The following is a 27,327-nucleotide window of genomic DNA, read 5'->3' on the forward strand; positions in this document are numbered from 1 at the left end:
TAGTCTAGGGTTGAATGAGATGGAGCGAAACGCACTCATTCAGAAATTGTTGAAAAAAAGAAGAAAAAAAAAAGAAAAAGAGAAAAAAAGTATGTGTTATGTATAATTGATCATGAGTGGGCTCTTTAGTACTCGAGTTATAAAGTTCTTAGGGGACTTTGTGCCTAGTGACCTAAGGCTTTTCATAGTCTGGGATTCGCTAACCTAACGCTCGCTACATGGGTACTATTGTATAAGTCTTTTGTGGACCTCACTCATTGCACGGTCAAATAAGCATAGTTTTGTTGTTTTGTTAGGAATAAAAGCGTGAATCCATGTAAAACTCCGATATAAGAATTGAAGTGTTAAAAGTTATTTTGAGTCTAACTTTTATTCTATTTATAACCTTGTGATTGTCTTAATGAGTGGTGAGTCATGATTGTTGATCTAGTGGCGATAGTATGTCTGTAAGCAGTTGCACGCACGTCTCTGGTTTGTAGATTAATTTGTGAGATTTGATTGATCTTTATGCGAGTAATTGTATTTGTTGAGATGTTGATTGTTGATTATTTTAGTTATTCTATTGGGGATCGTTGCATTCATTTAGTTGCATTCATGCATTTTTATTTCTTGTTCTTTGAGTCTGTTTATGTTTGAGGACAAGCATTGATTCAAATTTGGGGGTATGTTGAGTGCCATTTATGACACTTTATTACGCTCCGTAAAACTTTTAATTGGTGTAATTGTACTCAAGTTGTTGGTATTTTAATGTGTTTTCTAGTTTTTTTTGCATTTTGAGGCATTATCTAGGTAATTAGATGAATTAGCATTATTTTGGTGCTAATTTGGTGTTAAGATGGTGTTGAAATAAAAACTCTTGGAAAGCCGGCTCAATTCAGCAAGAAAATGAAGAAATCAGAAGTTGATCCAGGGAGTCAGCGCACCCTCACTGTGATAGCGCGCGGTCGCGCCCAAAGTCCAGAAACTCAGCGCGCCCGCGCTGATCAAGCGCATGCCCGCGCCAGGTCGAATTCAAAGAATCCTGATTCTAGTGGGCTTTTGATCCAGAAGACTTCTACTCTGCATGAGGCTACTATATATACATAATTAAGTTCATTTTTTAAGGGAGAAACATCAGAGAGCAAGGAGAAGGAGTAAAGAAGGTCGTTTTAGCACAATTCAACCAAGGCGAAGAAGACATAGCTTTAACTTGTGATTCTTTGTTTAAGTTGTAACGTTGGATGCTAGTTTTCTTATTCTTGAACCTTTACTCTTGTGTTATACTTTGTTTATTATTTTTTTATAAAGACTACATTTATTATACCATGCTTTCATCGGAATCCACGTTGATGATGAGTCTGATTATGGGCTAATCGTTATCGTGGGGTTCTAGCGGATTTATTTATGGATTTCTTTAGTTAATTTGTTTCGATGTCGTAGTGTGTGGTGATTGTATGATAACCTAGTATTGGTTGTGCTTATTCGTCTTATGAGCGTCGCGAACTTATAAGATAGCTTGTTAATTCTTAATGAAGCGAAAGTGAATTTAAGGGTTTAGAACTTGCCATGCTAACATAGGTTCATGTGTATTTATTAGGCATGATTCGTAGGTAATTTTAACCATCTTACTTGCCCTATGTAATTACGATAAATAACTTGTGCATTAAACCGTTATGTTGTCAAATTCTATAGACATATAGGGTCTCAATATAATTGGTGCCTATTTAGCTTCTATCTATTTTGTGGATGTCTGGTAGTTTGGTATTCGTGCAACGAAAGTTGGCGTTTATTAGTTTCGTGTTATCTGATTAGTGTCATTACCATTACATGCTAAGGTTAAGAACGAAAAGACTATTGAATGAAGTATTTAATGAAGTTAGAATCCCATATTTGTCATATATGTATTCAACCATTCTTGTTCTCTTAGTTATAATTGTTAATTTAAATCTTAGTTATAAAACGGTCTCAATTTGTTATTCGTCTTAGCATTGAATAATAGTCATATCATTGTTGCATAAGTGCATAAATTACAAAGCTAACATAAACCAGTCTTTGTGGGAACGAATCTGATTTATATCTTATACTACTTGCGAACGTGTATACTTGTGTGAAATATTAGCGTGTGTTTAGCGACTAACAGTTACTTACAAAACATATAGGAAAATAAATAATTACAGAGTAATAGGAAGTTACTTACCTCAATCACGCAAACAGATAATTCATAGTATAGTGCATAATAAATCGTTAGCAACCCATCAAAAACGATACATCTAAAATCTCAAATATTTCCATGATTTCAATTATGCTCATTTCTTAATTTAGTCTTTTTTTACTCTCTAAATAATATTTTCTTAAAAAACACGAAGCACGAAAGTTGTAAGAGAACAAAAAGATCTTTCCGACAAGTCTAGAATCAACGAATTCTAACTTACGATGAATTAACTACAAATTTTATAAGGTTGCTGATTTTTATGAGAAAAAGCCCTGCGAATTTTAATACAAAAAGTAACGAAGACGAAACTGATGTATTTATATTATTACAAAACCCTATTTATTAATCTACGGATTATCGGGAAAATGACAAAAATAACCAATTTTTTTTAAAAAAAACCAAGATTACTATTCTGAAAAAAGTGGCCTATTTTAGCCGATTAAATACTCCACTGTCAGTTGGGTATCCCAATTTGTATAAGATATTTCACTCGTAGTTGGGTATTTCCTATATAGGATACTCTAGTGACAGTTGGGTATCCTATCAGGTAAAGTCGGCCAACTTTTCAGAAAATGGTCATTTTCATTAATTTTATATAAAAAGAGGCTAAATGTATCCTTCATCCAAGTAATTTATATTCAAGCATAATTCAAATTTTAGGTCCACTAGTCTAATTAAATTTTAAATCTTAATTCTTATCAAATTTTATTCTTTTTAATTCTATCATTCTGTTATTATTATAATTCTAAAAATTACGTGATGTTACAACTGTGAATTATCTGTTTGCATGATTGAGGTAAGTAACTTCCTGTTACTCTCTATTATTTGTTTACTTACATATTTATAAGTAACTTCTCGTTGCTCCGTATTGTTGTGTAACTTATTTTATATTATTTGATTCATGTGCTCGGATATTTGTTTTGATTATCGTGAATATGAAATTGATATGTGATTGATTAGAAACAAATTAAAGAAATCCTCGGTCTTAGTCATGTATAAGAATTAGAACCCGATCACTAGGCAATGTTATACATAGGACATTAAACTACTTTGTGCACATTCCGGAACACATCAATACCTTATCAAGTTTCGGTTACACTTGACGAGGGACGTAAACTAGCCCCCTTCGAATAAGAATAAGAATATAGTCACTTAAAAGTGTGATATTAAGTATAAGATGTCGGTCACCGACAAAATGTGACATAAGGTGTGATTTAGGATTATGGGAATTAAGAAAAGAATTTGATTTAAAAATTTATTAATTGATTAGAAATATTGATCATGTGAATTATAAAAATATGTTTTGTACCTCATTTTGATAATTGTTTTAGAATGTATCGTATATATCTTGTATTAGTCGTTATTGAATGTTTGTATGATTCTGTGTGATAGATGTTACTCCCTCCGTCCCATTGGGATGCTTACGTTCACTATTTGCATGAATTTTGAGGCTTCTCTAAAGTATAGTTTCATAATTTTTTTTAAATTTTTTTTTGAATAAAAATTTAAACATAAAACTTTTATTTAGAAAAAAAATTAAAAAAAAAATATTATGAAATTATACTTTAAATGAGTATTGAAAACCGTGTCAAAAAGTAATGTAAAGAATCTAGTAAGACTAAGGGAGTAGATATTATGTGTCCAAATTGTGTTTTTGAAAAGATGTAAATATTATTTTGAGCCGTCAAACAGTAGTTGCTTGTTGGCTTCACAGCTTGTTCTTTCAATTTTCAGGTTTCAACTAAGATTCGAGTTGGATAACATTTAATTTTCATTATCTGCGCTTTTGTAATAGTCAACTTATAATAATAGAATTTTATCATTAAATTGTATTTTATTTCGGTTTTGATTTGAAATTAATAATCTGGAAGTACGAACTGTTATATGTATGTATATGCATTAAATATTATAATAATACATATTTTAATAATTGCAAAAATACTTTATACACGTATAAAAGTATCATTTTAAGTTTAATCGTAAGAATATTGTTTCAAAACAGGGCATCAAAAAAATGCAAAATTTGATATCCATCCAAAATTTACATATTTGTATCAGAAAAAAACTTATTTATATTTAAATAAAGTGAATATTATCTGTATCTTAATACAACAATTACGGATACAAACTAGACACGATTTACTTGTTCAGGTCTGAAACACGGTTAAGGACGTTTTACATGCAATAAAATATCACTCTTCCTGAATATAACAAAACAAAAAAAACAATTTGTGATGTGTCGTCGGTTGCACATTTTCAGAACGTGTCATTTTATGTCAGTGCCAATAAAGTTTTTCGTACACCACCACTACAAAAAAGCAAAGTTTTTTAGGCACAGTCGCACAGAAATCAGGGGTAAAATTCATGCAACAAAATTTACGAGAGATCGGAGCTGATTCTATGTGTGCCCAATGGACACCAGATTCATGATCAGACACAAACGAATACTAGTAAAGAAACTGGTGTTAAGATATTGACAAGTAACTAAACAAAAAAGGAAGAAGAAAATGAAGTACTTGATCTGGGGCAATATAACCAGGTTTTCAAAACTCTGCTATGTACAGAAAAGTGTGCACAAGAAATCCATCAAGCTAATAAACATGGTTCAACTTTACTTTGTACCACAATATTGGCACACTGATTCTGCTTCAAACGGCAACTTATAGTACATGCTTAACTTTTTTTTATAGGACAGGTAATTTAAACAAAAAGTATAACTTGCGCCGGTAACATATTATGTAACACCTCTACTATGTTGTTTACTATACAACAATCTGGACAGCATTTAGCTGAGTGAGTACTCGCAGTCTAGCAAACGGGTGAGAATATCCTCACAGCTTGGTCTTTCATGCGGTTCTGCCCAGCAATCTGCGTCAATCGGATAAAGTTAGTTTGTCCAAAACAGCACTACAATATTAAGATAAAACTGATCAAGAGGATCTAATGTGGAGACCTGCTATTAGCCCTCCAAGTGGACCTTCAGGGATTTCTAGTCGTGAGCCCTCATGTGCAACAGTATAAACAACCTATGTAGATGAAACAAAGTCAAGAGACTAAATGCAAAGGAAGCAGAGATCTTAATCACAGAGAAATATACAGATGATGTATACAACTTACCCTCTCAGGAGGTGTACCATGCCATGGCCTACTTAGTGTTGACAACTCCCACATTATTACCCCAAGGCTAAAAATATCACATTTCTCGTTGAAGGGTTCATTTCGGAAAAGTTCTGGAGCCATCCACTCTGGAGTCCCTGCTGACGAGGAGTCAGTCATGTGTGCGTCTACCATCATTCTTGAAAGACCAAAATCACAGATCTTGACTGTCCAATGTTTATTCACAAGGCAATTTGCACTTTTTATATCACGATGAACTATCTTCATCCGGTGTATACACATCAGCCCTCTTTATTGAAAAAAAGGATTCAACAGTCAGTTTCTTGTTACTATGCCTTCTACCACGCATATTATGAATTATGATATTTTCCGACTTTTGTTACTTGTACATAGGACAGTCATTATGATCCATGGAAGATGTCAAAACTAATAATAGATAAACAACATCAAAGGCTAATGCATTGTGAGATTTTCCCCTTCGGAGTACCGAAAGGCTGTAATGTTCTACATGAAATTTCACGTAAAGGACGTTGCACAATGCTGGCACAGAAATGGCACATGAACTAAGTTGGTATACGAGATTTAGACAAGTAATGCCATACCAAATTTTTCATCAAGATGTCAACAATTTTAACCCTTGATCTAAGCCAATGGAAGACTGTCCCCTAAAAATCAGCCATCAGTGACTTGGCGAGCTAACCACACAACAGGAACCTCAAATAAAATAGAAAGAAGTCATCCATAGACCTTGTTTTCTAAAAGAAAGTGGTGATGAGACCTTTTGTTTCAATTTTAACAAGGATGCTGCAAGGTGAAGTGTCTGGTTTTTTAAGAAGAATGATCTGACTCAGAATCCATAACCATGGCCATGTTAGTAGGAGGACAAAAATCGAGAGTCCGAATAACTGAGCACTAGGAACACATTTGCCACCGCTTGGGCACTCCTTCATTCTCGATAATGGCATAGTCTTTTAATGGAAACAACTTGTGTTTTTCAAAATCAATTCCTAGGTAAAACTACTTGCAAAAAATTAAGGAATTTGTTGAACTAGCAAGTAGCATATATAATTATATACTAACTATGCTAACCTGCATATATCACGCAACATTTTAAGCCTTCTCCTCCAGCTGAGTTTCTTCTTCTGACCACTCAAATGGATCAAGTAATATAATGATCCCATTTCCATGTATTCCGTAACCATCGACAGGTGTGGAGGCTTCGTGCACGCACCAAGAAACAATATAACTATAAGAAGAGTGGCATAGTTAGGCATAAATAACTATTGTTGATATGATATACCTTGTAGTCAAATCCCAAATCCAGCATAAATTTTTCCCAATTACAAATTGGTGCAATCTACACTGGAATGAGAGGATGGACTTGACATACAGAGATATGTTGAATGGACATCTAAATACACAAATGCACAATTTGACAGGGGAGAAGAATAAGTACCGTTAGGATGTCGAAGTCGACTGGAAAAAGAGAAAAACAGTTCAAAAGAAGCATTTGTGCATTAGAAAAACATCACACAGAAGGGTGCACTTATAATTAAAAACAAATATGTGACATGATCCAGAGCGACATACCTCAGGATGGTTATTTCATTACAAAAATCTTCCATGTTTTCAGCAGTAAGATCTTGTTCTAAAAATACTTTAATTGCAACATCTGTTCCATTCCAAATGCCACGGAAAACCTCTCCGAAAAATCCTATAAATCAACCATTAAGAATTTCAGGACATGATAAGAATGCAAGAATTACTACATCCAGTTACAACAAAAACCATCAATGTAGTTGCAATAAAACACACATACAAGTCATATACACTTTTTAATCCGAAAATCTGCTCACATTTGTTCACTCAGTACTAATAGAAGCCATGTCCCCCACTAATCAACACCAAATTAATGTACACGTTCCTGAAGTTAGGTACCAAGAAAAGCAGTCACTTTGAGAATGACGAGACAAACAACAAGTCTTACATTTGGAGTTGGTGGACCTGGTAGTGGCAGAATGTACGTGAAATTATCTATTGGTGTTGGTGGACCTCATAGAGGCAGAATGTACATTAAATTATCAACTGGTTCCTTAATAGTCACTGTAGGAACCGGCTACTTTCTCCAACCATCAGATCACCTTGCAATGTAACATCAATTATATATTCACTCAAAGGGTAGGCTTGCAACAATCAATGATCTATCTGAGGTAGCTGTATATAGTAACATGATTAATAAGGCTGTGACACTTCGATTGTAAATTTGGAATTAACAGCAAGGTCAGCTGGAGAAAGACAATAAAAAAAAGTAATATATCGAAAAATAGAGGATTTATTTGACCCACGCTGTTTGTAACTTTTTCCAGTGAAGTTAAAGAAGACTATGGCCATGAATTGTACATGTAAAATGTATATTTCTCCAGAAAAAAAGGAGCCTAAAGGTGTCCAAGGGACATTAACCTTGTATTTCCCTTCAGCATATATCCTTCAGTTTCTATAGCTAGGTGGAGGACTTGCAAATTCCATTCACTCTACGTCATCCATCTCTTCTGTGTTAGTGTCAAAATATCAGGTTGCACAAGACTCACAACATCGTACAATGCAAACCCGCTGATAATTAATTATCTCCAGTATTCAGTGATCATAATTATCTTGTGCTAGTACACAAGCTTGCATGAATCAATGCAATTTTAAGAAATTAATAGGCATGCTTAATTTCCCTAATAAATGATACATCATAGGTGACATAATAAAAAATCTAAAACAAACGACTGCAATGGCAAATTGCAAAATCATGGTCATTTTATCGAATAGTTTTATAAAACACCTTAAAAAAATCCTTTCTAAAACAGACACATTTTAACAGCATCTAAGAACCGGCAGACAGCAGAATGCGAGGAACAGCACTTGTGGGTCATGTCCCCATTTCCACTTAAAATTTACGTGGTTATCTTAAAAATTTTGGTTCATAAGGTTAGTAGGACATCACAAAGACCTTAATTATTAAGCACAAGGAACTCTGTTGATAAGTTAACTTAAGATAGAACTTGCAGTACTATATATGCAGAAAATATTTCAGTTATAAATTCATGACAGTGGCAAACTTTCGACAATATTTTCTACAGTAAAATTGAAATCGCAAGAGAAATATATATACTCCATAAGTCGTTTCACGTGAACATAGCACTACAATATCTAATCTTACTCATCTCTTGTTCATACTGTTGTAAAGCAAAAAACATACAATTAGCATCAAATTTGAACAAGCTAAAGCCGTAAAATAAGGGTGAATTGTATAGGTAAATGAGCAATATTATATGGACTAGGAAACTGGGGATGATGGATGAAGAATGCTCACCGATTCCAACACGTGTTCCAACAGTAATTTCTGAATAATCAATATTCCATTCATGGAAAGGTAACAGAGGCTTATTCTGGAACATAGGTGATTTCAGAATTTTGTTCCATGTAGAGATCATTTCATCATCCGTCCCACTTCTTCCCAAAGCCTGGCTTCTATATTCATGAGGAGATGAAGGTAATGATATCGCCTTCTGCGAAATAAAATGCTCCTTGGGGAAAGCATACTGATTCGAATTCCCGGCAGATAGTTCATTGCGACCATCAAGGTGAAAAACAGATACCTGAAGTAATGCATTCGAACTATCATTGAGGAACACCAAGAGATCTCCACAAAATGAACATGCTACAGAACAGGAAGTAATCAGATCTTCCTAAATTAATTATAATCAGTTAAAAGAAGTGTCAGACCCATGAAATTACCGTTTTCAAAGAACATAAAATTTTGAATGTTCTTTTAAAATAGTGTAATAAGAAAAACTATTCAAAATTATTTAAAAATAAAATAAACATATAACTTAATAAGTAAAAATAAACTAGGATGACATTTCTATATAATTTCTAGGATAAGCTACTTTTGATAATTAAAAAAAAAGACACTGGGACAAAGGTTAGTCCTATGTGAAGTAAACCATGGGCTAAGGTATTATTCGACCCTTTCCTAAACTACGTGATTGTTTTGTACTGTATTATATGGTTCATTGTATATCACTTTTTACGTATTGCACACATATTCACACAGAAGCCGGGGGGCTTTGTGGAAACAGCCTCTTCATTTTCTAAATGAAGGTAAGGCTGCGTACGTCTTACTCTCCCCAGATCCTGGGATAATTACGTTTGGCTGGTTGGTAACTAGTTCTATAATTTTTATCTTTACTTATGAGGAACAGAAATGAAAATAACAGGAGTCTTATATTTTTCACTCGTAAATAGTTTATCTATAGAAAATGCCAGAAAATTAGAGGCTGCTGGAATGAAAAAAGGGCTAACCCTAATCTTTTTTCTTTAAATAATGTGCAAATCTGCAGTTAAGTACCTCATACTTTCCAATTTTAAATCTGGTCACTTTACATTCTTGTAGTTAAAAACCAGTCCCTTCACTTTAAGAAAGATTGAGTTAGTCCCCTAAGTTTTCTTAAAACACAAACCAGTACCTGAGGTTCAGAAAATTACATATCTGACCCCTAAATTCCAGATATCGTCAGATCTGTCCCTGAGCTTCAGAATTTTCACTGTCCAGACCCTTTAAATTCTAGATTCTGACAATTTAGGCCCTTTAACTCCTGTATTTTTCAAAATATGCCTCTTTTGGATTGTACCTCAATTTCAATTGTTCTCCATATTCTTAAGACATGTCTGCTTACATTAAACGTCAAATTGATAGTACGGAAGATAATATTCATTCTCTTAATTGTGAAGGTAATGAGTTGCTGAAACTGAAATGGATATCGAGCATGTTGAAGCTACGGATACAAGAAATCAGTTGAATGAAAATTATTTGGTCGTATCCAGTTTTTTGAGTTGTATAGAATATGTTAATAAAGATGTTTATGATGAAAAATCTCATGTGGAGCAAGTTCCTCTTGTTAAATAAAACAAGTGGTTGATTTTACTGAAATTGATCGTATCAAGTTTTATCATTCCAGAACACTCGATTGCACCTCCTTCACGTGCTAGTCAGTTTTCGGAATTCTTTGCACTGATAAGAGTAGGAAATTCATTTTGGTTCCCTCGTCATCTTTACTGATTCTCGCCTTCAAAACTCGTGGCCGAGTTTTTCTCAACAGGGGGAGAAAACGAGGAACGGGAATGAAAATAAAAGGAGTCCTTTGTGTTCATTAGTAAATAGTTTATATATGTATATACTCGAGAAATTAGTGTAGTTACATATATGTTTAATGTGGTACTAGTAGTTTATAAATTATTATATTATATAATAAGCCCAATTGTAATGACCTGTAGTCCATTACACTATTTAAATAGGTTTTCTATTCTCAATTTAGGTTGCAATTTAATAAGCCAACAGTTTTTTTTCTCTACTTTCGCCGTCTTGTCCTACATCACTTGCTAAAACATATAACATCAGGAAGTAGCTACATATTAATTTAAGTGTCATGCATATATATAGGACACGAGGAGAAAAATCCAGGGTACTCTAATTGTAAAACGGAACCGTATGTTGTATGTGCGCCCGCCTCTGAGTACAAGTCAGTTTCTTTAGATCAGTAAAATTATGTTCATTTGTAAACATTCTGACTCTACATGATGAACCAGATTAAAAGAACCCACATATTTTAGAAGAAATCTGTTATTCAGTAAAGGTATCACAATTACAACTGCATTGTTTCTGCATTGTTCCAAAAAGAAAAGTAGAATTATATTTTCTAAGCAGGACAAGAGCAGAAGAATCCAGATGAAAAAAAAAACAATCCACCCACCAAAGTAACACATCCACAATGAAAAAAAAGACAATTTCAAACACTGCAATATATTCAACTCCGCAATATATAAAATCATCCAGAAAAACTAGACTAAAAATAAAAAGACACTTACACTCCTATGAAGATCTTCACCGCTATTTATGCCATCCAACAAGTGAGGGTATGTCCTATCAACCGCTTGTTGTCTCAAGAGGCGATCTTGTTTCAATGTTTCATTCATTGCTCTAACGGCCCTACAAACCCATTAGATTATGTCTAAGCCACAAATTATTAGTGGAAGGAGGTAATTATGAGAATTAGTCCCATCAATCTAATACTATGACATCTTACCATTTTAAATTAAAATAACAAAAAATCATCAATCTAAGCACAAATGTATTATGTATGACTCAAAAGGAACATTGCTAAATAAATTTAACATGTTCACACTAATTTTCCCCAGATTGTTTTCACTGAGGTCTTCCAGATATATTTCCAAATTGTCTCATAAGATTTTAATGCTTCCAACAAGTTCAAGCAAACTTTTAATATTAGTGTGGACAATATTTCAAGTTGTTTTCTATGAGGTACAATAAGTCAACAAAATAAGACTAACGATAAAACGAGGACTAAGCTGATTTTTTAGCAACAATCGAAGAACATTTTTCTCATAAATCTTACTCTGCATTACAGGAGGAAAATGCAAGCACTGTGCAAGTGAACTACAAAGAGCATAATTTTAAATTTGGTTTTATTTTCAAATTTATCACTTATTCAACTTTTATATTTGAAGCGGGTCACCGGAAAATTGTTGGTCTCTGTTAAATCACTCAATGGCTAACACGAAGCACTCCGTCAAATTTTTTAAAAATGATACACTGGAAAAGCTGATCTAGCATTGTAACAGCTAGTTTTGCAACACTGGCATTCCATGTCAGACTATCTGCACAAAACGGAATTATAGGTTTCTTTTACCCTTTTTCAATTGCAATCGAATCAAACCCTTATTTTTACTAATTTTTTCAAATGAGCTTAGTTTTATAACCCCCATAGCTTTCCTAAAGAATGCCCTATGACTAGCATGTCTGCAAGACTGCACCCACCGATTTTCTGTTGTTTTTGTTCTTCGATTGGTGTTTATAATGTTCGATTCCGTTGTTATTCAAAGGGACTGGGATTTTTCTAATGTGTCAGACCAGTTTATGAAATACTTCATTATAATAGTAACCCCACATCAACTTAACGAAATGCAACCATTTGCCTGTTGAGTGGTTTAAGAGAGACCGAAATTTTTCAGTGACACGCTTCATATATTAGAGTGGAATAAGTGATCCATTTGATAATTAACCCTTTAAAATTTTACAATTCAGATGTTGATATTAGTACTTCTAAGGAAAAATGCTTTTTTACATTACTAGTTACTGACACTTGTTCTAGCATTCATTATTAATCAAACTAATACATATATAAGCATTCACTATTAATCAAATCAACATATACATAAACATATATATATATATACATAAACATATATATATACTAGCCTAAAACCCGTGCATTACACAGATTGTTTTTACTATTATATAATTTTTGAATTTAATTTTAAGTGAAAATTTTAAGCTTTGAAATTTATTTATTAGAAATTTTTAATAATATGATTTGATAATAATTTTAAATATACACGTGTATAATTTAGTGATATTTTAGTTTTAACAAAATAAGACTAATTGAAAGATATAATTTTATTGATATTTATTGGCGTGTTTATAAAATATAATTATGTTTTAATTAAAAGGTAAATTTTAGCTCACATCAATAATATACATCAATAATATATGAATTATCTTATACCAACCACATCCAACTAATTATATTCAAGTTTATATTAGTTTTAATTTGTTTAATTTTAGCATAGAACAATACTATACATTATTTTGTTTTAGACTCAGGCCCGTTATATCAGCCAGCTAATTATATTCAATTTATTTTAATTTATATTCTAGCTCTAGGTGAATATTATGTTGTTTTAAATCGAATAGATAATATATTTTATTTTAGCGTGATGACATTATATCGACCAACTAATTTCATTTCAAATTTTCTTTTTGTTTTAGCCTGGTTCAGTAAATATTTTTTTAGCTTGATCGGTAATATTTATTATTTTGTTTTAGCATGAGATAGTAAATCTTGGTTTTAGCCCCAGGTCCGTTATATCAACCAAATCTAGCTAATTATATTTAGTTTTTTATTTAATTTTATTTTAGTCCAGGGTAAATAGGTAAATATTATTTTCTCTTAGACCAAATGAATAATATATTTAATTTTGTTTTAGCCCGATGACATTAAATAAGCTAAATAACTTTCTTTCAATTATTTATTTTTGTTTAACCTGTTTGTTAGTTTGTTTTAGCCTGATGACATTATATCGATCAAATGAATTTCCTTTCAAATTTTTATTGGTCTTTATTATTTTGTTTTGGTCTGAGACTGCAAATCCAACTAACTGTATGTAATCTATTTTTAAATTTTATTTCAGATTGGATCAATTGTACAATTTTGTTTAGCCCTGCCCGGTTGAATATTATATATTATTTTGTATAAACCAAGTTTATTAGACATATTATAATTCTATTTGTATTTATATAATTCTATTGTAAATATTAATCTATTTTATGAGAGTGTTTTATTTTAAATATTGCTATAATAACGGTGACCAGACCGACTACCAACCAAACTTTCATTGTTTGGTCTTTAATATAATAGTACAGATAGATATTTGTATGTGTGTGTTACAATAGTTAAAAGTTTACTTCTCAATAACCGGAATATAAGGCCTACAAATTGAGAGGTCTGACACTTCAAATTTGGATGTGTAGAAGTTACTTTACTAGGCATTATTACCAAGTACAACGATCACTTTATAGCAATTCTACTGAAGGAGAGGTAAAACCTTACTTAATACTCCTAAAAAAACCACAAAGCCGCAACAGATTAATACTCCAAAGCACTACCATTAGTTATTGATTAACAGATTTTGCCAACTGAAAAAGCATGGTCATAGAGAAGAGTTTTAGTATTTCAACAGGAGACTCCAAGAGAGTAGTATAGAACAGACCTAATAGGATAGAGACGGTGAATGCAAGATTGTCAAGTCAAGAGCGGCGTAGTCAAAATTTTGATGGACGCACATTTCATCGAAGGACTTTCAAGTTGAGGGAAAAATGAAGCCTTAAACAATAAAATGACTGATAATATCATTGTTCATAGAGATGGTGCTTCAAAATGGAGGTTTAACTTTATCATCTCTATCTATCAGATTTTAACCTATGTTCCCAATTTCAACTAGTTACGATTCAACCAAATTGTGGGCTAAATTACAGTTCTGTTCGTTGACATTCAGTTTACTTGCAAGACTTATAAGTTCCAACATATTTTGTTGTCTTCTTCCTGCAGATCTGACTTGGTCCTCGGACTTGCTTTCTTTCTTTATTCACCATGTACGTGGTCTTATTCGTCACCCCAAACCATAGAAGATAGATTTGATTGTATGACAGTCGCATACTGTTAACTAATAACTTCAATTCTTACAATAGTAGAAAAAATACTTCATATCTTCATATATATCAATACTAATAGGTTGCGCTTAACTCTTTCCTACTGCCAAAAAATAATAATAATAATAAATAGATAAAGAAATAAAAGGTCACCTGACACGCTTTTGAAACAGTATTATTATGTGAAATTAGCTTTGATAGAACTTGTAAATCAACTGTAAGAATGTTGTTAAGTGGACAACTCTCCCAAAACCGTAAGGTGTTTAAGGGAAGCCACTAAATAAATCATAAATCATTAAAATTACACCTAACTCGAAAGTCCATCAAAGCGAAAGAGTGGTACATCAACAGACCCGCTAAGGAGCAACATTAAATGTGTACATATTAAATTGTAAGAATATTAGGTGTAGGAGGGCTCAAACTCAAGACCTTTTCGAACCATAGCCCTACAGTATATTAAAGGAACAACTCCCCCGAAATTTTAGGGCATTGGGGAAAGCCGCTAAAAGACATTTCTCCTTAACAGATGTTATAGTCAATTCCATTAATAAACCAGAAGACTTCTTTTAAAAATATTGGTTATCTCTTTCCTCATTTAGATTGTTTTGTAGTCGAGGAGAAACATTACACCAACAAAGGGTTGGTGCAGTGGTCCTGGTTTCTCTAAGAGATGTCAAGGGTTTGACTCCTAGCGTGTTGCTGAGTTTCACTATCAAAAGAAACATTACAGCTACAAGGTTATTAGCTTGCTCAAAAAATGGGGAAAGCCACTAAATATTTTCAATGTCAATTCCACATCTAAAGCAGAAGACTTCTATTAACTATTTTGGATGTCGTTTCGTCATTAAGATTATGAAATAGATAAAGAGATAATATACAACTACAAGTTATTAACTCGGCGATAAAAGAGATAGACATACACAACATCGAATTTTTTACAAAGACTACGACTTACATTAGAAGCATTTCAAGTTTTAACAGATCAAAGACGCAAATTGCACCTTTATGTTTAAAGAATATAACACCACCAACCTGATCCATAAGGCTTGCTTCATTTATATTTGTAAGACAACATTAAAAAGAAAGCGAGAACTTGCAGTCAATAGTTACACTTCCCCGCCAATTTCAATTCCTTATCAAATTAAATCCACACATATTTTTCACTAGCATTGACCTCTTTCAAAAAATTTAAGTTTTTCTGTCAGAGTAAAGTAAACATTGCATGGTTTCCATTTATATTCGTTTTCATCAATAATTTTAACACTTTAGAAGAATATATTGGCCATTTCTTCCATAACTAGACACAAGATATAGTAAAAATGTTACAGCTTACAAGTGGATATGACGGGAGTTTAAATACCATCCAATTTAAAAGTTTAAAGAATCAATATTTCTATACATGCAGCACCTATAAATCTTCGAATGAAGAAAAAGCTACTCCGATGCAAGTAATCACAAAATACAGGATGCATTTAGAACTTTGCATAAGGAAATAAATAGTAAAATCAACCTTACGATGTCATCCCCAATCTCAGGTGTAATACTAATGCTTCTTCTTCTTAGTCTACGGGTTTCTGATGTAGAAGCTCCTTCTGACCTGCAGCTATTTGACAACTGGTATTCAACACCTTGAGTTTTACTGCTCTGGGAAACTACTTCTCACAAAGTTTTAGAACACAAGGAAAATTATAACTGTACAGGGACACAAACAAACCTGAAATATATCTTGCAATAACTAAAACAAGAGCAAATACACATATATAGACACATTTGCAATTAGAAACATAAATCTTAACAGACAGTAGCTCCTCCTCAAGCTAGGACATTAAATTTTAGAGGACTCGCTCTAGTGCCCAACAATGTATGTCAAGTCCCCCTCATATCAGTATAAACTACACTACATTATCTTGTACAACCTTAGAGAGAAACAATGCTGATCCATAATGAAATGGGTGAAACCAAATGCTCAATTAATGAGACGAGCAATCGGAACCCCTTTTGCATGTTAAACGTTCAGAATGAAACAGAGCGGTTGTTCAGTCGATATTTTAATACCCAAGAACTTCAACTTATCAGGTTGTTTGGTTAACAAAAATAAGAGGGAAGAATAACTTCCTTATAAGCGTGAAATCCCACCTAAACCAGGAAGTTGCCTGAAACATATCTTGATAAAAAAACAAGAGTAACATACACACACACACACATTAAAAATTTAGATACATTAATTTAATGGCAAAATTCATAACCATGTAGCCGGGAAACTAGCTCCTCAAGCTGAGAATTCAGATTTTAGAGGACTCTCCCAAATGCCTAACAATGTATGTCAGAATTTATTCCATTCGTATCTCTATAAACTTCACTACATTGTACAACCAAAGAGAGGGCAATCTAAAGCTAAAGGTGTTAGCAAAAGACTTTAAATGGTTCATATATTAATCAATACTTCCCCATATACGAAACCAGACAGATAAACAAAAATTAAATTCAACAGATGGGGGTGGGAGGACTCAACCCGAGACCACTCCGCTCCCCAAAACCGCGCTTGAATATCATGTTAGTTAATTTACTCACCTAAACCTTAAGGTTTTAAAGGAAGGCTTTAAATGGCTCATATATTATTCAACAAAACCAGATGCAAGAAAAAAGAAACAATGAATTACACAAGAGCAATCATAACCCTTTTGCATGTTTAAACATTCAGAGTAAACACAGTGGTGGTTTGGTTACCATGTTAATACCCAAAAGCTTCAGCTTACTAGGAATGTTTGGTAATATAAGGAAGTACAACTTCCTTCGAAGTGTGAATTTTAACTCAACATAGGAAGTTGCTTCCCCCTTTTCCCCTTGCATTTCCCTCAAAAACAATTTTCTACTTCCTAAGAATTTTGTGAAGGAATTAGATGCCACGAAAACACAACTTAACAACTTTCAACATGAAATCAAATGTTTAACCAAACAACCACGTAATATATAGGTAACAAGTCTAACTTGCCCTTTGCTGCAGTTTAGATTCTCCGGAACTTATTGCTTATTTAGTTACAGGAAGAATAAACTGGAATCATGCCAATACGGACACGATTTATGAACAGGTAGAAGCGCACACATCAATTATCAATACAAAAAATATAATTGTATAAACAGGCCAGCAATTATGGCAGTGATTAGCTAATAATTTATAACTCCAAAAAAAATTGCAGGCTATCACAATTTTGGAATGAACATATTAAGTAAATTAATAGTAAGAAGGAAGGTGTACACAAGAAGCACCTGGATGTAACAATATCATCAGAATAGTCTCTAAATGATTTGCGGTCACCACTAAGCATAGAGCGCCCACGTGCTCGAAACAAAGGATGCTCCGGGCTACAAAAGTAACACAATTAAATAAAGAAGGGACAAATTCAACTTTTTAACCAGATTCATCTGCCAGACAGAATTTATCTTCATTTTTCATATACAATTTATTTACACACAAACACAAGGTCAGACACAAAAACACACACATGCCTTTTTAAATATTTTAATTAACTTAAGTATAACTGCCATTAAGTAAACTGTGTGAGAGCAATATTATATCCTTGAACAGTAGCATGGCTCATATGCAGGATGTATAAATCCTCACTGCTATAAAAAATTAAATACAGACATACATATATACATATAGATATATATATATATAGTGTTTCAAATAGCTAGAACATAAATAAAATTAAATAGAATATTCACTAACAATTCCTTTTTCTGCTTTCCAAAGTATACTGCATGTCTGGTAGTCTTTTTATCCTAATTTGCTTTCCTAGAATCAGAATTCAGGAAAGTGACCTAAATACTTAACATATCAACATTAAATTCACAACTGATCACATTTTAGACCTTGAGGTAGTAAGATGTACCCCAACATATAGTACATAAATCAATAATCTAACACATGATATAACATCAATATATTTGATTCAAAATGAATGCTTGGTCAAGATTCATTGTGAAACTTCATGCAACATTATCATTTCCGAGTGCCATTTAAATTATAAGAATGGCAATTTAATTAGCCTGAGCACTGAAAAAAACCTTGAACTTGCAGTCCTTGTTTCGGCAATAACCTTTTTCCGGCTTCTTCGCCAAAATGTGGATGCAATATTGGATTCACTATGTGATAAACTGAAATGATTAAAGAACCAATGAGAGACGTATCGTCGTACTAAATGGTCCAACAAGTTCCAAATAATTTTTCAATAGAACAATAATCAGTGTAGGACATTCCATTCATTTCCGGATCAACATTAGAGATTGTTAAAAAAAGCGCTACAACACCTCAAGTTTCTGTCAATAGAGGTAGAACGCAACATCATACTCCTCAAAGAAGGCCCTGGAGCATTTAGAGATGCTTCCAGGCTCCGTTGGTATTGTGGGCAGTCATCTTTATCAGTACTGCAGAATATATGAAAGATTATATATATTTATCAGGTATTTTTTAGTTACCGCAAACCCAATAGGTAGTATTTTAGGACTTGGATGATGACTTGTGCAATTCAATTTCAAGAGACATTTTAAGCTGTTAATAACCTCTCAGGATCAAGTCTGTCTGAACTCCCGTAGAGTGGACTATTTGGTTCTAGTGGTGAATCACAGGAATCATTTTCAGCAGAATCACTTTCTCCAGCTGCAGATACATGAGTCATAAAAATTGCTTTGGTAGATCGGGGTATCAATTGTCCCGGGAAACGCATAAGATCTACCAGTAGTTCTACAGAATTGAGGACAACTAGCACAGACATGTGCTTATACGAGTCCACACACTCAGACGCTCCTTCATTAGGAAAGCCCTGTTTAGGAATTTATTGAGGTGAACAAAATTAGTACTTTTTGCAGTGACTGCATATAGAACCTATCACCACTGCTAGTATTCAATTCATCAATTGATTAAACTAATGCCAAATATCGACAGACTGAGAAATTGTAAGATATAAACAAAAATATCATATGCTATAGAATAAACTAAAGGAATCCATAAGGTCCACACGTTAATAGTAAGTCCGCCTGCATGTGAGAAAGAGCCATAAAGAACCAAGAATATCTTCCTTGTGGATATATCAGTTTGCCTAACTATATAAACAATATAGAGTAAACAGCAAAGAAAATGCTTACCACCATTAGCCTACTTTCAAGTCCTACAGCATCCGCAAGAACTTTGAATAAGATTGCTCGAGGACGGCATGAACCATTTTTTATTTGTCCCAGCATCTGCACCCCTCGATTAGCAGACATGTGAGAGGTTTCCTCAAATGCAGATTTTGCCGGGCTTGGGTCCACATTTGGTCTTTTATGAACATCAGATACCTATAGAGTATAAAGATATATCATGCTCTGTTTAAAGAGCAGTCACCAACAGAACAATTCCACACACTTGACCAGAAATTATTTAAAATCTTAATGTCAGCAGCGAAACATTTTGCAGTTATAAACTTGACAGGCATAAAGAGATTTATAATTTAGCCACCTTCTTTTTCTCCATTCAAGAATGCAAGGAAATCAAACTCAAACAGTCATTAACCAATTTCAGTTTTTAATTTCTTACCTCCCTACTAATTCACGATATTTCCACACATTTATAATTAACAGATTTTGAACAGTTTTTCAAGTTTATGTTCAAGTTCAACCCCTACCTTATCCAACCACTTTAAATTTGTATTATTCTATCAGATCTAAAGGGTAAGCAATCAGGTATCACGGGTAAAATTCAAAATCTGCAAACTAGTAATAACACTTGCATTAGCAGGTCTATATCCTTGTTTGTCTACCACTATAGACAACTGAAAATAAGTTCTCCATGTCTATACCAAAAAATCTGTCAAATTAACGATAATGAAAAAGTAAAGGGCTGAAAAAACGATATTAAAGGTAGCATTGGTAAATATGGTTCAAGTTTTTGTCTTACTAATGTTGCACAAAACACGAGCAAGCAGTAGTGGAAAATCAAGCTAAAAGTAAAATACAGATAGTAGTACACCACCTAATGACTCTACATCCTCTATTAGAAAGAAATAAAATTACAGAGCTTGTGAATAGTGGTCAATATATTCTCTGGTTTTTAGTCAAATTGCTGTAAATAGTCACTCCTCTACAGAGATAGTATTTTAACATTATTTATTGCTTTTATTCTTAATTTCATGATAGTGAAAAAAATATCATTAGGAGTTCGTTCTTCACTTAATCAGGAAACATGGTCAATAATTATTTGAAAAGTTGTGATGATCACTACTACTCTACAAGGAACTTAGATTTTTAAGATCATTATTGCTAAAGAGTAAATTGGAGCCTTTCTGATATATGCATGCTCTTTTGATAATAAAATTTGAGAACCGAGTTCTCAAGTCGCATAAACAGTACCATTATGAAGCTTTCTATGTTTTTTATGCAGAAAATCACCACACAAAACACTGTCTACTAGAGCAACACTAAGTGGAGATACAGCCATTTAATAATCTGATTTCAAGCCCTGGTAGCTTAACTAAGCTCGGGTACCAATTAATGAAAATTAGAGTTTAAACACGTTAAGGACAAAAAATGTACCTATAACAATTTATACACCCTATTCAAAGCAATATTCAAGAAGAGGTGTACAAAAACTATAGATCTAGGAATTCCTAACATATAATTATCACATAACACATGGTAGTGACAAAGTTTCAATACAGTCCAAGCAAATTTTGTATCAGAAAAACTCTGTACAATCAAAGATTAAGATTAGAAAGTACAGATACAGAAGTTCACAAAAGAACACTCACTAATCCTGCAATCTTTTTTATCATCGCTGCAGGATTTGAGCTTAAACCTTTAGCCAATGTCACGATTAATTGCTTTAGCATAGAAAGCTTCTTATCTTTTTCTGAATCTACAAGAATGATATCAGCTCTTAAGCCATCAAGCTCAAGAGCAGAGAGCTCATCCAGAGAAGGAATATAGTCAAAATGATCTTTAAGTCTCTTCTCCTGGACAAAAGAATATGTCATTAATCGAAATGTGCGTGTGCAACACAATAAATCATTATATTTAGCAAATCAGAAAAGAAAACACAATAAATCATTAGCTAACTAACGATACATATTAGAGTAGTAGGGTTTCCTCTTTCAATCTTGATTAAGGGCACTTCTGACTTTTGCGTGCATTTTGGTGTGTGAGTTTTCACTTTTAAATTACGGTTTATTGCAAAATCTGAAATTTCCATATACTCACAATTTTTGACTCATTTCACAACATTACTCCTACAGAAGAAGTAAAAACGTACAAAACACAAAAGTGCATATTCTGGCTGTCTGACAAAACCTTTGGTACAAACACAAAGAGTAACAAATATTTGTGCAATCACACAGTTTTATTGTGGGAAAAGTTTATTAGTGCAACAGAAGGCTTCGAAATTACTGTCCTTAAACGGGTGAAATTAACAAATATGTGTTCAAAATAAAGACGCAGACATGCATTATGTATATCACGGAAATAACAATACATCTGCTACTCATAACAACGTAGATTAAAATTTAACACCAGCAACTGAAATTTCATTGACACAAATTTAAAGAGATATTGAAAAATACATTCAAGAAATAAGAAGGTTTATGAAAATGATTAAGTTCAGTGAATATCCAGGTTGAAAATTAATTTAATTGTATGGAGTCCTAAAATTTTTATAAACATGTCTAGAGGTTTACTAGGAGAACAAAGGTACCTACAATTAAATATATTCAATGTCATCAAGCTAGAATCTTCAGGAGACCTATAAATACTTGTAACCAGATAATGAATGAATTTAGTTTTATTACTTTCTTGGATGTGAAGCATAGCTTTTTCTCCTCTTCTTTTCACAAAATCAGTTTGTTATTTCTCGGTTGGTTCCAATATATATTTTCTGATTTGGTTAGTCTCAGGTTTAAGCGCTGAAATATAAGATCCTGCCCCATCCATGCACCCGATTATTTATTTGCTATCAACTAATCATCAAGAAAGAATACTAAAGCTATGGCACGACCTAAATTAAAAACCAACCTAACTCTTCACGTGTGCTTCTAACAAACACAGTAAAATCCTATATTAAATTTGCAGATTGTAATCCAGCACCCATTTTCAACATTATACTGCCAAATATATTTTTCAAATTAATTTATATCACCCCCTCAGGCTTTAATATATGAATAGAAAAACATTATGCAGTGTTTCCTTGATTTTCTTGTGGGGATAAAATCATCTAGGACCATAATCAAAAAAAACAGTACAGTTAAAAAATTTCCTTACAATCTACAATTCTAACTTCACAAAAATCATGTAGCATAGATGCAACCAGAAAGCAGCACAATAGTAATAAAATGCATCAAAAACACTAAGGATTTACTTTAAAGATGGAACACTGACAGAGACCTTCAAGATCAGCGTTAAGGTCAGTTTTCCACTAATATGCGTTAGGTCATATATTATGGTTAAATTTTGCAATCTATATACAAAAAAGAGCAATTTTGTGTCGGTTCTCACATGAATGACAGAGTAGAAACCATCCGGAATAGGTTCTGAAAGCATTCCAGTACTCCATAGGATCTGTGATGCTGTATGAGATGAATAATCATCATATGCATTGTTATTTATTATTTCTTTGCCACTTGAAGTTTCTTCTTTTGAGTGCAAAGAAGCTGAGCCAAACTTTTCGATGAAGTCTGCAGGCCAGCCATTAGTACTAGACGGTCGTTGCTCCGAGGGCCCAACTTCATCTCTTAAGTCTTTCATTTGCGTGTACTTTTATAAGCTAACATTGTCTCCCCCTCATTTATCATACATGTAACCTATTTCCGGACCAGAAATTTCCCTATAATAGTTTACCAATTAGCAATATTCCTTGATATCCTCCTCTAGGGATGGACGCACGTGACCTGAAAAAAAAACGCTAAATCCAAATTAACCTCTTCCAGTGGCATCTATGCACAATAGAGTATAAGTAGTAACGGATAAGAATAATGATCAAACTCCGAATATAATAACCTGTACCGAATAAAAATATTATAAATCTTTAGTCAGTTTAGCTTTAGTGGAAAATGCAAATTACATAGTATATGTTTAACACTGAAATAGTACTCCTCTGTTCCTGCAACAAACAAAGTGCTAAAGCTTGTATGCTTACCATATGAAACAAGCCTAACGAGAATGCAAATGTGGCTAAGGATTTACGTTAACAATCTAAGTTAATATGAGCTAGTTGACATATCAGTGGTGGAACCAGAAATCTCTGGGAAGACAGCAACATTTACACTACAAATTTCTACAGGTGTCTTGCAGAAGATTTAACCCTGGCGAATTGAATATTATATTATTTAAACCTTGAAATAGAAAATGTATCATGTCAAGAAAATATACAATTTGTCCCCTTTTTAAACCCTCTTCTTAACCTTGTCAGACATCTACTGGTAGTAATAGCCAAAAATTCTTCGTACTCTCTTGACTTGCCTGTTTTCTTTCTTTCAGCATTTTTGCGGCACCACCCCCTTCCGTCAAAGTTCATTAAAGAATAGGCACACGACCTAGATAAAAAAATGACTTGCTACAGATATCATCCTTGCCGAGTCTCAACTCTCAACTAACATATCTCTCGTAGTACTAGTACTAGAGGTTCAATATTCAAATTGATGGACTAATTCATGATCATGATCTTAAAGGCATTCCTACGCAATTTTATCCACATGCTTCCTACAGTTGGGCAGCCGCTTATAAATACTAATACTCAATATCAGTAGGTGAACAATTGTACGATGAGTATGAGAAATTCAAGATGAAACAAGTAATTCTTCAAATTGACAAGACAATGTCCTTTGAACCAGTGTACTGTGGAGGGAATGATCATGACAACACCAGATTTTACCACAAGTGTAAATAATATTGAAGACGATTCCAATGTGCAAGTTAATGTTGTAGTGTAGAGTTAGTTTCCCCTAAAATTACTATTCATGCTTAAGCAATATGGTCGCATAATCATAAATGTCTTTCATTAGTCATTATATATATTCCTTCCTAATTTCCAAATTGTCATTGTTCTCCACTTTGATAACATTTAAGTGTTTAAAAATATTACTAGATACTTGTAAAGAAAACTATTGCCCCTGCTCGATAATTCTAGTTTCATCACTGTTAGCCTTTCCTTCACCAACACTTATCTTTTCATTCCAAATAGTAAAAGCGATAAATTTAGAACTGCCAAATACATAAAAAAGCAGGACTATTCTGACGCTCATCTCTGATGAGCAAATTCTCATAACGTGGATTCCGTCAATGTGCCAAGACTAGCATCCAATTAAATACATCTAACATCATCCAGTATTGAACTGCATTAAAGCACTTCGTATTCCAAAATCCAAATGAATCCACTTGTGCTTGCGCAACATCCAACTTATCAATATCGACAAAAACCTAGATCTTATCTAAATTCTAACTACACGAAATCCAGCTCAGTAGGGCACGCTACCAGCAAACAACACAACTAAAATATAAATAAACTCAATTCAATCATCCAGAAACATTTAATCACTAAATTCACATCCAAATCTATCGTAATTTCAAGCATTTAATCGAATTCTACTACCTAATCAAAAGACGTTACAAACAAACAATCTTATATTTAAAGGTAAATGAGCTTACCACAAGGAGATCCGAAACAACTGAATGTTGAACTTCGAGAGTGATTAGATTGACAGAAATGATGCAGAGAGAGAGAGAGAGGCGGGGGTTGGATTCAACACATAGGTGTGGGTTTATTATGCAAGTATAGGTGTGTATGTATAATAGAAATTAGGAGTAGAATTGAAATTGATGAGGGGTATGTGTGAATATTGAAGGTGAAGTTGTGAGTCACGTGGTTGAGGGGGAGGGTTTCGCACTAGGCCAGCTGGGTTTTCCAACTACTTGCTTATTTTTCACCACCTAATTAAAATTTTCTAATTTGGATTTTATGCCCTAAATCACACGTTTATTATAGTAGGGAGTTTTGTCCGCGTTACGGTTATAGAGACTTGTAAGTTATCTTACAATTAATATTGTAAATTGTTATATAAATGAAAGCAATTAGTATATCATATTCTGATATGGTTAAATCTTAATTAAATTAATGAATAAATAAAAATACATAAATATGCACCAAAAAATATAATCATCATTTTCAAAAAAAAACTATAGGAACCTATTATTTTATTAAAATCTCAAATCAATGTCAGGATTATTTTCGCCAAGAAGATTTCAGCGTTAAGCAAATGACAATTATAAGAAGTGAACTTAGTAAAAGTTTGAATTTTTGTTAATTAATATAACACGTACATTACCTCAATTATGATGCATAACATGTATAGTTAGTGGCCAAAAATTTTCATCTGCATGAGTCATAACTTTCTGCTAACTCTCTCTACTAAGCAGATTTTGATGTATTGACATTTTTGGAAATGTTTAACAATGCTTAAAAAGTCTCATAGTGCATAATGTTAATACCTAAAATGTCCAATGATGACAAATAGAATGTTGATGATCAAGTTGAGGATTAATAAAGGGCTACTTTAATAATATGAAGTGGACTAATGAAAAAATACGGCATGAAGGATTAACTATCATGAATTGGTGCTTAACAAAATGAATTTTCAATCTTAAGATTTTAACAAATATACCAAGAACTGGGCTTCATATGGTGCATCAAACTTCAATTGGCAGCCTCTTATCACTAGATTGGAGATGAGTTGTTTGATGACCTTTTCTTTGGAATATGAGGCCTAATATTACTAACAACATACTAAAGGCATGGTTGTCATAAAGCCTATCATGCAAATATATATGAGGAGAATTGAGCCTTGACATGATTATAATTTTACACAATATATATTGTACTAAAATATGTAGTTAGTCTTCAAAATATTCTTAAGGTGCAAATTTAAGGAAGAGTATTGAGACGGTATTAAATTGTTTATGTCCTGACAATGGTGCTACTAAAAAAGATTAAGGTGTTTTTAACATTGGAATACTTGTTTGTTAACTACTTCACTTATCGTATATGCCTTGAAAATTCACAACATATGTTCAAAAGACAAAAATTCATAACATGCCCTTGCGTTGTACTTTAAAACACATGCAATGTTGGAGAATATCTAACATGCTTAATCTCTGAAACTACTTAGGAGAATCCTGTACAGAATGAGTTGAGTAGCACAATGATCACACTTAGTGTTCCATATATGAGACATCTTCAAGGCCTCTAAATATAGCTGTAAAGAAAACATAGTCGAACAAAGATGGGAAATGCTTACCTGATATCTGAGCCAACACTGCGAGATGGTGATCAACATTTTTCCTGAGAAACAGATTCCGATTGCAATCGTTAAGTGGAACAGACTATCCAATAGTCAACAAGTCGGCTAATGCCATATCACCTTATTACTATAAATATATCATATTATCATAACACCGTTATCTAACTTCAAGAAAACTCTAAATCCATAATCTCCTCTAACTCTCTCTTTTCAGTACTTATCTAATCCATTCCACAAGCTAGTCATGGGTGGCCTACTTACTAATGGCTTCTTTTAACCTAACAACAGCTATCCTCCGGAACACTTGAATCTTCTTTCAAAACTTCTTCTCACCTTTATTAATATCTCATGCATTAACCAATTACTGT

The 27,327-nt window shown here is 33.1% G+C and overlaps 1 protein-coding gene across 2 annotated transcripts; it reads right to left on the minus strand.

Moving 5' to 3' along the window:
- Positions 1-4,687: 4,687 nt before the first annotated feature.
- On the minus strand, positions 4,688-25,583 carry LOC141707928 (putative serine/threonine-protein kinase SIS8). 2 transcript variants are annotated; one of them, XM_074511377.1, is made up of 17 exons: positions 25,311-25,583; positions 23,163-23,554; positions 21,428-21,631; positions 19,788-19,979; positions 19,206-19,465; positions 18,954-19,070; positions 18,711-18,800; positions 17,910-18,005; positions 16,153-16,239; positions 11,222-11,342; positions 8,667-8,952; positions 6,899-7,022; positions 6,765-6,784; positions 6,398-6,554; positions 5,309-5,597; positions 5,145-5,217; positions 4,688-5,059 (listed from the first exon to the last, which is right to left on the minus strand). In XM_074511377.1, the coding sequence occupies exons 2-17, from the start codon at positions 23,409-23,411 to the stop codon at positions 4,977-4,979; spliced, it is 2,448 nt and encodes an 815-aa protein (XP_074367478.1). In that variant the 5' UTR covers positions 23,412-23,554; positions 25,311-25,583; the 3' UTR covers positions 4,688-4,976. The 2 variants fall into 2 exon arrangements, with proteins under 2 accessions (XP_074367478.1, XP_074367477.1); XM_074511376.1 differs by having other exon boundaries at positions 16,153-16,245.
- Positions 25,584-27,327: the final 1,744 nt, after the last annotated feature.

The sequence above is a fragment of the Apium graveolens genome, chromosome 2 (genome assembly GCF_009905375.1).
Source record: "Apium graveolens cultivar Ventura chromosome 2, ASM990537v1, whole genome shotgun sequence".
NCBI classification, from domain to species: Eukaryota; Viridiplantae; Streptophyta; class Magnoliopsida; order Apiales; family Apiaceae; genus Apium; species Apium graveolens.

Excerpts from the sequence above, each read along its gene's own strand:
- LOC141707928 (XM_074511376.1), bottom strand. The coding sequence starts at position 23,411 with ATGAAAGACTTAAGAGATGAAGTTGGGCCCTCGGAGCAACGACCGTCT. Across the intron at positions 19,980-21,427 it reads TAAAAAAGATTGCAGGATTA|GTATCTGATGTTCATAAAAG; the intron begins GTGAGTGTTCTT and ends TATACTCTATAG. Across the intron at positions 5,218-5,308 it reads ATGGTACACCTCCTGAGAGG|GTTGTTTATACTGTTGCACA; the intron begins GTAAGTTGTATA and ends TCATCTACATAG.